The 11352-nt window shown below is 34.0% G+C and overlaps 1 protein-coding gene across 1 annotated transcript; it reads right to left on the bottom strand.

Annotated features, from left to right (window-relative positions):
* Positions 1 to 4798: 4798 nt before the first annotated feature.
* Positions 4799 to 8035, bottom strand: LOC113777030 (mitogen-activated protein kinase 3). The gene is made up of 6 exons (XM_027322081.1): positions 7603 to 8035; positions 7369 to 7498; positions 6816 to 6953; positions 6352 to 6684; positions 6053 to 6236; positions 4799 to 5466 (listed from the first exon to the last, which is right to left on the bottom strand). The coding sequence occupies exons 1-6, from the start codon at positions 7767 to 7769 to the stop codon at positions 5297 to 5299; spliced, it is 1122 nt and encodes a 373-aa protein (XP_027177882.1). The 5' UTR covers positions 7770 to 8035; the 3' UTR covers positions 4799 to 5296.
* Between the last annotated feature and the right edge of the window lie 3317 nt (positions 8036 to 11352).

The following is an 11352-nucleotide window of genomic DNA, read 5'->3' as shown; positions in this document are numbered from 1 at the left end:
TAGTTGTTTCATAACACTCCCCCTTGGATGTCCATTACACAAAGAATATGCCTCGTTAAAACCTTACTAGAGAAAAACCCATCGGGACAAAAACCCTAGTGAAGGAAAAAGAGTACACTATTCTTGTGTATTAATTTCTCCCCCTGATGCAAACATCATTTGAGATCTTTTAATCGTCGCATTTCAATATGCTCCACTAATTACACTGAGATATGGTACTTCAGGACCAAGTATCTCTTCATTTTCCTCTTGCGGTCTACAAGGATCCTTATTAGGATCTAATGATCTGACAACCATTGGAGTACTTAATGTATGTGCCTTATCCATATAAAACCGCTTTAATACCTTCCGGATATAAGCAGTTTTGTGGGCAAAAATTTCACTTTTCAAATGCTCAATTTGTAAATCAAGGTAGAATTTTGTTTTTCCAAATTTCTTGATCTCAAAATCCTTCTTCAAATATTCAATATTATTTTGAATCTCTTCAGGAATTCCAATCAAATTTAGATCATCAATATATATAACAATGATCACAAAATTTGATCCATTTTTCTTGGTAAAAACATATGGACATATTGGATCATTGGTATAACCTTCTTTAGTCAGACATTCATTGAGGCGGTTATACCACATACGTCCAGATTGTTTTAGGTCATACAAAGACCTTTGTAATTTAATAGAATAAATATTTTTAAAAATTGATTTGCATGCTTCAGGCATGTTGAATCCTTCAGGGATTCTTATATAAATATTATTTTCAAGATTTTCATATAAATATGCAGTAACAACGTCCATTAGACGCATATCTAATTTTTCATGTACTGCAAAACTCACAAGATATCTAAATGTGATAGCATCCACTTTGTGAAAATTCTTGAGGTCCAAATCTTGCCTTATACCTCACAATTTCCTTTTTCTCATTTCTCTTTATCACAAATATCCATTTATATTCTATTGGTTTTACACCTTCAAGTGTTTGGACTACAGGTCCAAAAACTTTTCTTTTAACCAATAAATCCAATTCAGATTGGATCGTATCTTTTCATTTTGAACAATCATTTCTATACCGACATTCATCAACCGATTTAGATTCATGATTCTCATCAACTTCTATAATATCAAGTGTTACATTTTATTAGGCTCCAATTAAATTTTTTTTTTATGATTTCATTCTCTTCAGGAGTTGGCTCTTCAGGAGCAACCTCTTCAAGAAGTTGAATTTTGTTATGACATTTAATCTCCGGAGATATTTGAAATCAATTTATACCTTGTTTAGGTAGACCGGCCTTAAATTTATTTGTAGCACTTGTACATGTCCTTCAGGGACATCAATCTTAGCTAGAGTATTTCCTGTAGGAATAGTTGATTTAATGACTCTTCTGGAGTCGATAAATATAACTTTCTACAAATGAAGAATTTCTTGAATTTCTAGTTCACATTATTTTGTATGAGGATCGAGGAAATTCAATTTTCAGGTGATTTCCTTTCGGTTGATTTTTTTCCTCCCCCTAATGTCGGGAATCGTAACTCATCAGAATAAATAAATCATTTAATAGATCACCCATCAAATATTTTACGATATTTAATCGTAAAAAGTGATTCATACCCGACATAAATTCTAAATTTCTTTTTGGAGCCATATATAATATAAAGGGGGTATGTATAAATATTTGTCGGCTCTCAAATATTCTCACTTTCGTCAAATCATGTATTCATTGGGATCAGTAAATTTCTTATTTACTGCAGGTGATGATTATAAATCAAATGAGAATGAAGACAACTATATCGATAACCATTTCTCCCTCGAATGGTTATTATGATATAATTAACATTTATCTCACTTGATTTCTAAACATGATCTCTATTATTGTCTCATTTAGTGTCTCAATTTGATATCCATTTCAACGGATATTCAAATTCAATAAAATTTTCAAGATATGGTAAAAAGTAGTGCTTTATTTATGATAAACTTTTCTCCTACAAGGAGAAATATAGCAGTGGCTCTTCCGGAGCTTTCAATCATTTAAACACTACAACATATTATGTTTGTCTCTCTCATTGGAATATAGTGTATATAGTAGCACTTATTAATGAGACACATATCATTGTCACTATAATTCTTATGGGACAAATATCATCACCATAATCCTTTAATCCCAAATGTTTAACATCCATTTCTTCTTCAGGAAGAAAAGCTAATTACTATTATAAATTAAATCAAGCATCATACACCTTCAGGGTGTTTAAAGAAATTGGCCATGTGAAGATGCGATTATAATTTTGATTCCTCATATGTATTTCGAGACATTTATCTTCAGGATCCTTATTTTCTTGTCCTCATCATTATTATCCCACTTCAAGTGGTAATTTTTTCTCTTGTCATGGTAAAATATATATTTATCAAAATCATAGTAATGGCAGCAACCATAACTAATAAATTGAAATTTAGTCACATTCACTTCTGGGAATGGACTAGAACTAGCATACAATAAGTACAGAATACTTCTCAAATTTTCTCTCAATATTGCCACTACAGGAGCATATTCGAGAAATCAATTGTGGAGAATATCATTTTCAATATATCTTATGAGTAAAATTTTCTCGACACAATTTCAACTGAGAAGTAATTCTGAAAATTGCATAATTATGTTCTTGTAGCCACAGGTAAATTTATCATACCAGACTTTTGAAATAATGACCATCTTCTAGTGGTCAAATATTTTCATTAAAGAACGACCATCTTCAGGTGGTCGAATCTTTTTCTTTAAGTATTTCAAAGGACAAGTAGATCCTCAAATATAATTGATTTTTTATAATAACATCTCCAAAACTCAATGCATCAGAATATAATTATTTATAACAAATAATTATAAAGATAAATAAGTAGAATTAAAAGGAAAAATATTACCTCAAAGATGTCAAACAATATATGTTTGTGTTTAGTGGTTGCTCAACAGTAGGTACTTGTATTTTGCGATAATTCAAATGTTAGCCATAAGAAATTGAAATAAGTTTATGAGTTAGAGATTTACCTCAATAGGTAGTCAAGAGTTGCTCGAGAAAATATCCAACAATTGATTTGACACTAGTAGAATTTTGACAAAGTCTCATGTTTCACCTTTGTTAGAGGCTCCGTTTTCACTTTTTGCTCAAAAGTAGAGACTCGTGCTGATAACGTGTTGTAAAACTAATAAACTACTATAGTATAAATAGAGATATTAGAGAAAGATGTAGAGAAAGGAGAATGATATTCTTATGATTCCAACTAATACAAAAGTACTACCAAAGGGTGTCAATGTACCTCTATATATAGGTACTACAAGATTAAAGGAACATCAATCCTATTAAACACCCACTATTACAAGAATATGAAGAAACCTATGAAACGGTTCTTCCACTACATGAATAGATTTATGGATTGTAACTTCTATAAATAATGTAGCCATAAATCATGAATTAATCTCTTGGGAATACAAAGGGACATCCACATTTTAGTTGTTTCATAACATAAATGCATTTAAAATTTTTTGACTATACTAGTTAGATTAACGATGAGATAAAATGACTAAAAATATGAATTAAAACGATTGTATCACTATAATTTTAAGAGATAAAGTAATAATGACAATGTGATAATACTATAGAATAATGGAGTATTTTTGTCTAAAATTTCTTAACATGTTGAGTTGAATAATTTACAGGGGTGAAATGACTAACATATAACGTTAGGGGTAAATTGATAGTAATGATATAGTTTAAGGGGATAAAGTAATAATAACTCCTTTTATTATACTCCCACTCACAATAGATTACACTCCACAAGGTGTAATAGCATGGGTCAACAATTAAATCAAACATTTATTTTAATAATGCACAACTCATATCCCATAAATAAATAAAATAATTTTTTAAAAATAGTTTCATTATTTTTTTAAAAATAAATTATTAACTTTCATTAAATTTTTTACCTTTTGGATTTTTTATTTTCTAAAAAAATAACATTATTAATTTTTAAATTTGAACAATATATCTTTTTTTATCTCTCAAAAATAATATATTATTATTTTCTAAAAAATAATTATGTAATTATTAAACAAATATGTGATACCTCAAATGCAAAGATTTCATAATAATCCATACAAATTTTGTCCGGCTTAAAAAGTATTTGTCCGTTATTGACTATGGGCCCACCATTACACGCATCATTCTAATGATGCGTGTAATGGGCCCGTGCCATGGCACTCCATCGCAGATGCCTTGTGAGTGGAGGGCCGGAGGCAGGTGATTTCAGACGAACCTGGCCATGACAAAGCCTACTCATCTCAACCCATGACTATTCCCACAGATCAATAGATGCCAGAAGCATATCCCATTTCCCCGCTGGATATCTTTCGACTTTGACGTTACATGACAACTTTTCCCAGGCAACGGTGGCACGGCAGTAGCTAGTTGCTGGTGCTACTACCCTTTTTCTTTATTGCTGATGCCGTAAAATACAAAAATAAAATAAAATTGACGAATAAGAAATTTTCTTGGAATAGTAGATTATTTGGGATATTTTTTTGAAAAAAAATATTGTTGCAATTTTTGATATGATGTTTGTGAAATAAAAAGACAATTGAAAAATGTGTTGATGATGCAAGAAAATAAAATCTGGCAAATGATCTACTACCCAAATAAACTGAATACAAGAAAGACATAAAAGATTAGTTTTGAAATAAAAGTGTACATCATAAAAAATCCCCTAGACATGGGAAATTCTCCGGTCACAAATTCTCTATCCGATGAACAAAATGCATTCGGAAAAAAACATCTCATATTATATGGGACTCCCCCCCCAACTACTTTAATTGAAAGTGCGTTACATTTGTAAGTTACACTCAGTTGCATTTCCTGTACAAACACAGTGGCTTTCACGGTTCCACTTGACAAAAATACAACAACTCGAGATATGAGAAAAAGAATAGTGCAAATCAAACCATAGATTAAAAATAAAATATCAATATAGAGTTCGATCCGATTATAAACTTGCATACTCTTTGCAGAGCATTGGATGCCTTGTTCAGGTAAAGAGACCAACCATCAAAGCAATTGCCACAGACTCCGCCCGATGCAGCATAAATTACCATCAAAGAATATCTCCAATATTGAGCTGTAGAAGTTTTAATTTGTTTCCTAAACTAGCTTGTAACATATTCCATCAACTGACACGGAGCCTATGCAAGCAAAAACTGAACTCTTGATCATGTTTATTTATGTGCAGGAAAGGAATCCTAAGACGGTTTTCCCATCATATTTATGCATGCTCTGGATTCAGTGCCACAGCCTCCTGGTAAATCATATCTTTTATCTGCTCCTCTCCTATAGCTTGATGCTCGAAATCAAAAGAAAATGGCTTTGAGCAGACAGGTTCATCAGCTATGTCATGTAATCTTGCAAGGTAGGGATGTGCAAGTGCTTCTTCAACTGCAAATTAAAGAGGAGCAAGTCGTCATTTTCAGATGGAAGGAAAGTTAAACGGAAGGATAAAAGGGCAAATATACCATCTCCAGTCTAAAGGTGTTCATCCCTGAGAATAAAAATGTAGTGTAATAGTGCTCCGACTCCCCTGGACCCGGGGAGTACAAACACGATTCTGAACTAAACCATGGCATAAATTTCGCCTAACTGAACTGAAGTACTTCAACTTTATAGGATGGTTAGCATCTCTGCAGAGCTAAGGATTTTTCCTTGATCTATTTAACATTATATTATCAGACACTACTTGAGTTGATGATGACCTGTTTAATTACTAATTGCGAAGAGAAAAGTAACCAAGGAAGGATAATGCATGTATATAACCGAGACTGTTTATGGTCAACTGGATCGAGAAAAGAAAGGTAACGGTGGGCGAAAATGATTGTGCTGTTAATAAGTGTTTTTGGTATTCCAGGTGCTTATCCAGTCCGTGGTGGGCTGGGGTTTGGGAGGCTGTTAGTAAGTGTGTGTGTGTGTGTGTAACTATCTTGGCAGACAGAATCATTTAACAGCTTGCAGTGAAGAAGAAAGTCACCTGTAATTCTTTTAGCTGGATCAAATGTCAACATTTTATCAACAAGATCAATGGCTAATGGATTCACATGCGGGAACACTTTAGAGAGCTGCTGCCGAGGAAAACGTGGCAGTTGCCGGATATATCTTTTTGCTTCCTCGTGTCGTACAAAGCCAAGATCAGCATCAGTGGGTGTTCCTAGAAGCTAAAATCATGCAAGAGAACGATGAAACATCAGTCATGGTTGATCGTCAAAAAAAAAAAAAAATTCAGGAGAGCTAGATGTTCTTTTTTTTTGGGTGCTTTTATAATTCTCTTACCTCAGTCAATAAGCGCATTTGGTTGACATGATCTTTTCCAGGAAACAATGGTTTTCTGTTCATAAGCTCCATGAAGATGCAACCCACTGACCAGACATCAATTGCGGCAGTATAATCTGATGAATTTAGGAGCAGCTCAGGTGCCCGGTACCATCTAGTCACAACATACTCTGTCATGACTTCATTTTCCATGTTTGGGCGGGCAAGACCAAAATCAATGATCTTAAGATCACAATTTGCATTCACCAAAAGGTTGCTTGGTTTAAGATCCCTATGAATTACTTTTGCAGAGTGTATATATTTCAGGCCTCGAAGGACCTGATACAAGAAATACTGCAAATTGAACAATTAAGGAAAATGTCAGTTCCAGCTCATAGGATTTCAAGACTTCTTCAGTATCAACGATTTCTTAAAAAGAATGGAATCAAATTCATGAACTTAAATTGAAGGAAAAAGGGTTTGACCTGAGAATGCTCTTCGGACAAAGATTGATTGGATCGAATAATTTGGTGAAGGTCAGTGTCCATGAGCTCTGTGGCTATGTAGACATCAGAAAACTCCCTCCTCAAGGGCGGCGGAATCACATCTCTTATGGCGATTACCTGCATTTGTGAGAACCCTTGTTCAATATGCTAAGTCCCAGAAGCAATCATGTCTTAATTCTACTATGAAGACTTGGTTTTGAAACAAAACAGGTAGGCAAACAATCAACATCTCAGCACAATTGCACGCAAGAAAATTTGCATTTTCTGAATACCTACTGTCTGCTGGGCTAATGCTAACACCCTTTCATCTAGTGGATTAGGCAGGGAGATCATAGTCTTCCAGAAAACAAACGATAAAATTGAAAAGCTAAATGACCTTGCAGTATTAGATAAATTTCGATTTTATGATTTCAAAGTGTATTCATGAGCAAAGTCCTCGATATGCTAGTCGATTAAGCTGAAGATAAACTTGATAACAGTAAAACAAGGGAAAAAAAAAAAAGAAGAGCAAGCTCTGTAGTGAAAGAGTTACATTTTCATGATCCAAATGGCGAAGAAGCTTGATTTCCCGGAGAGTACGTTTGGCGTCCATGTAATTATCGAAAGCATTGGCAATCTTCTTTACAGCCACCATCTCATTCGTCTCCGAATTCAAAACCGAGCTTCAAGAAACAAAACGAAACGAATTACATCAGGGATAAACATTAAATTCGATTTGATCGAGAAAAATCAATTTCAATTCAACTGCCGGATATAAAATCAATACCAGACGATTCCATAAGCTCCCCGGCCAATAGGCATGATCGGAGGGCGGTACTTAGAGGTGACCTCAAACAGGTTTCCAAAGATGTTGTACTGAACAAACTGCCCGCCGTTGGTAAAAACCGCTGGAAATTCGGGGAACTGACTTCCGGACATGTTATAGTCTGCCATCTTCTTCTTCTTCCTTGTTTTGCTTTTTTCTTGCTGCTCGTCCGTGTATTATATAGTAGTACTTAAATCAGCTTCAGGCTGGAGCTAGCTAGCTCTGCGTTGTGGGTGTGCGTGTTTTACTTTTCTGGGATTGAGTCAATAACTGAATCTATGACAGATATTTATATGTACATGAATAATGCTATGATAGAGATCAATGAAGTCTGCGGGAGAATTGTGAGAAAGATGGACGGGGAATTGCCGGGCAATGAAGAGGAAGGACGTCAGAAGAAGCGGGAGGGACGACGCGGTTGCCATTTGACTGCTCTTACATTTATTTATGCGCCTAATTTTTCCACCACCTCCACTTGTCATTTATCTATAAATTAATCTTCAGTTTTAAAATAATAATAATCCTCACCATTTTTTTTAAAAATTTAAATAAAATGTTTACCATTTGGTGACAAAATATTATCGATCTGATGGAGTAAAGATATATATATATATATATATATATTCGTCTGTTCACCTCTTTTTCTTTTTCTAAAATCTAAACCAATCATTGCCTCTCTCTCTCTCTCTCTATATTCACCGTCTTGTCTACAAACTAGTATATTGCAAAATGCTGCGTTTTGGTCAAGATGACAAACGACAGCTTCAAACTAATTTTGCTTCACGTGTAGTGTTCAGGCTAATTGAGTTGGGTTTATCACTTCCTTTGTAATTTTAAGTTTACTATCAGAAAAAGTTATATATAAACATGGCAATAAAACTCAAAAAATATGAGAATATTACTAGTTTCATAGTGCTCCATCTCTAGTCTCCATCCTCACCCTCCTTTTCAAAGAATAAAAAACCAATTTTGTACTAAATGGAATTTTGCAGTTTGACAAAAATAAATACTTCCATGATCATAATTGAAAATTCATGACAGCGTACAGATCAAGTAGAGATTTGGCTAACCTATCATTTAGCGACAACTAGTGGAAATAGCACGTTCTATGTGTGTACAAATCTAAAAAGAAAATTTTTTAAAAATATACTTAGGTTGTGTTTGGATTGCATTTTTCATGGAAAAATTACTGTAGCGATTTGATGTATGTGAAGCAAAAGGTAATGGGAAAATGTGATCACGGAAAAAGACGTAATTTTCCGACGAAAAATGGCAATCCAAACAAGGCAATTGTTAGAGGTTTTGTTTCAGAAATATGGATAGAAGAATTGTATTTTTCTTTTTCTTTTTTTTTATAAAAAGTTGTTCGCAGTTATTGACTCATTGGAAGTTTTGTTAGGCTGAAAAAGGGGGGTATGTGTATGTGTATGTGTGTGTGTGTGTTTATTATACTAGTACTTATATAGGGTGAACAATTTAATAAATTATAATGAATATTGAAAAGATATAATTGACAAAATAAATTATAATACTTTTTTTTTACACCAAACCCTATTCAGACTTTATACATAGATAGAAGAAAGATGTGTAAAAGTAATAAACTGAAAAGGAAAAGAATACATTAAAATTGTTTACTAAATTAATAAAAGGAAGACACATGTAATAAAAATAGAATAGAAGAAATGAGCGATGTGTAAGTCAGCCGCCTGCTCCCTGTGTAATTGGAGTTTGGACCTGTGAAGAACGTGGGCCTATCCTAACTCAGTCTTGCAGCTCACGCTGATTCCTTTTGTATCGTTAAAGATGTCCACTCCACCTACACAGTTTGACTAGTTGTAACTTGTGAGTCGAAAGGGAAAACTATATATATTTTTCGTTTATTTGAGGGCCAAAAAAAACTTAGCATTAATAGAACTCAAAGAATGTGGATGCGAAGTAATTATTCTCCGCTCTTGTCACTTAAACCAAATATCCGATGATGTCTGTTTGGATTGTAAGTTATTTGGGATTATTTGGGATATTTTTACTGTAGCACTTTTTGTGATGTGATGTATGTGAGATAAAAAGATATTGGGAAGATAAAAAGGTGTATTGGAAATTGTAAAGATGATGTAAGCAAATAAAATTGGAGAAATATGAAGCAATCCAAACAAACCAATACTGCCAGAAATTAACTACTAATTAGTAGTAGTAGTAGTACTATTTTTCTTATCGGTTCACACAAACACATGGTTACGGAAAAGAATTGTAAAACCGCTAATGATATTTCTTAAATTTTTGTGATTAATAATTATGAAAGTTAGTAGTATTTCTTATGATAATACTGATATATTCGATCGGAACAAATAATTGAACAAAATTGGGAATCTTAATGGTTACATTTTGTTGTCCTTTTGCCCTTTTGTTTGAGTTGATCAATTCTTTAGCTCGTAAAAGAGCGAGTTGAGGTTGGGGGGGACGAAATAACCGAGCCTTGTTTTGACTTTTGAGAAGAAATGGCAGCCTTCATTAGATGTCGATGTTTGACCAGATTGCAGCCTGCAGGAGGACCTCCTCCCTCCCTCCCTATCAACATGGATGAACATGAAATACTGACGACTGACTTGGTGACACATTTCCCCACACAGACTGCGTCAACTCTACACCACAAACTGCGGTTGGAAAATTTGGAATTAATAATAATTATTGCAATACGACATAAAAAGAGAAAAGAGGCAAAAATTATGTCACACATCCACTAAAATAAAAAAGAATAGTTCTGATGAGGGAATTCCTACTGTACTTGCACATATAAAAAAATACTTTTTAAATCTCTTGAGGAGTTGGTCGAGACGGTAGAGTTGGTACCATGACTTCCCGCCAACTCGGATTTTTGTCCATCGCACAGAGAGCTTGCCTAGTGCACCTTACCCCTCCGTATGCTTGGTGGGTTATTGTATGGGGCGGAGTTTATCCTACACGCACTCTCGGATAACGGTTGCGGATTCCCTTGTTAAAAAAAAAAAAACTTTTCTTTTCTTTTCTTTTTTTTTTGTGTCTTGCATATAAAAAATACTTTTTCGATTTTCTTTAAAGTGCCTGTGAATATTTTTTTCAGAACGCTTGCCCTTTTTTCATTGGGTGAAAGGTGTAGACACATGAGAAGCTATAGCTGGAGAACCACTATTCTGTCAAAATAATTAATATTTTGACAATTTAAAGCAAACAAAAACAGATAGACTGTCTCCACCGTTGGCCTGGTGATGTTGTTCGGGTCAATTGCCTATCCAGAATGAAAGTGTGTTCATCTGTTCCAAAGTGTTGACTCTCACATGCAGTAAGTTCAGCTTGAGATAAATTAATGTTTTTGCTAATAAATAGTTTGGTTGCCAAAAGATTTTTTGCCTTACTCTTTGCTTTGCTTAGAATTTTAACGTACTTATTAGTGGCCGTTTCATGAATGTGAACGAACTACACTTCGTTAAGCTCATTAAATGAGACCATACACATCACATAAAAAATGTCCAAAGCGAGAGGAAGCATATTTTTATTTTGGTCTAATGGTCTTAAAACTCGAGTAAGCATGACTAGAAAGTAAACTTCAATTAGAGAAGTTGAAAAAAAAAAGGTTGAATTATTCTACGTCTCTGTAACATGGAACTGTCCTAATTTCTTATGCATATTTTGGAGGTCAAAGGCAAAGGCATGGAACGCTGCTGAGGTTTTCATTCT

Source organism: Coffea eugenioides, chromosome 1 (genome assembly GCF_003713205.1).
Source record: "Coffea eugenioides isolate CCC68of chromosome 1, Ceug_1.0, whole genome shotgun sequence".
In the NCBI taxonomy this organism is placed as follows: Eukaryota; Viridiplantae; Streptophyta; class Magnoliopsida; order Gentianales; family Rubiaceae; genus Coffea; species Coffea eugenioides.
This window is presented reverse-complemented; position numbering and strand designations above follow the sequence as displayed.

Bases quoted from the DNA above. Each gene is read 5' to 3' on its own strand.
- LOC113777030 (XM_027322081.1), bottom strand. From the start codon at position 7,769: ATGGCAGACTATAACATGTCCGGAAGTCAGTTCCCCGAATTTCCAGCG. The intron at 7,499-7,602 runs GTATTGATTTTA...TGTTTCTTGAAG, and splicing joins GGAGCTTATGGAATCGTCTG to CTCGGTTTTGAATTCGGAGA. The intron at 6,237-6,351 runs GTAAGAGAATTA...GCATGATTTTAG, and splicing joins AAATGCGCTTATTGACTGAG to CTTCTAGGAACACCCACTGA.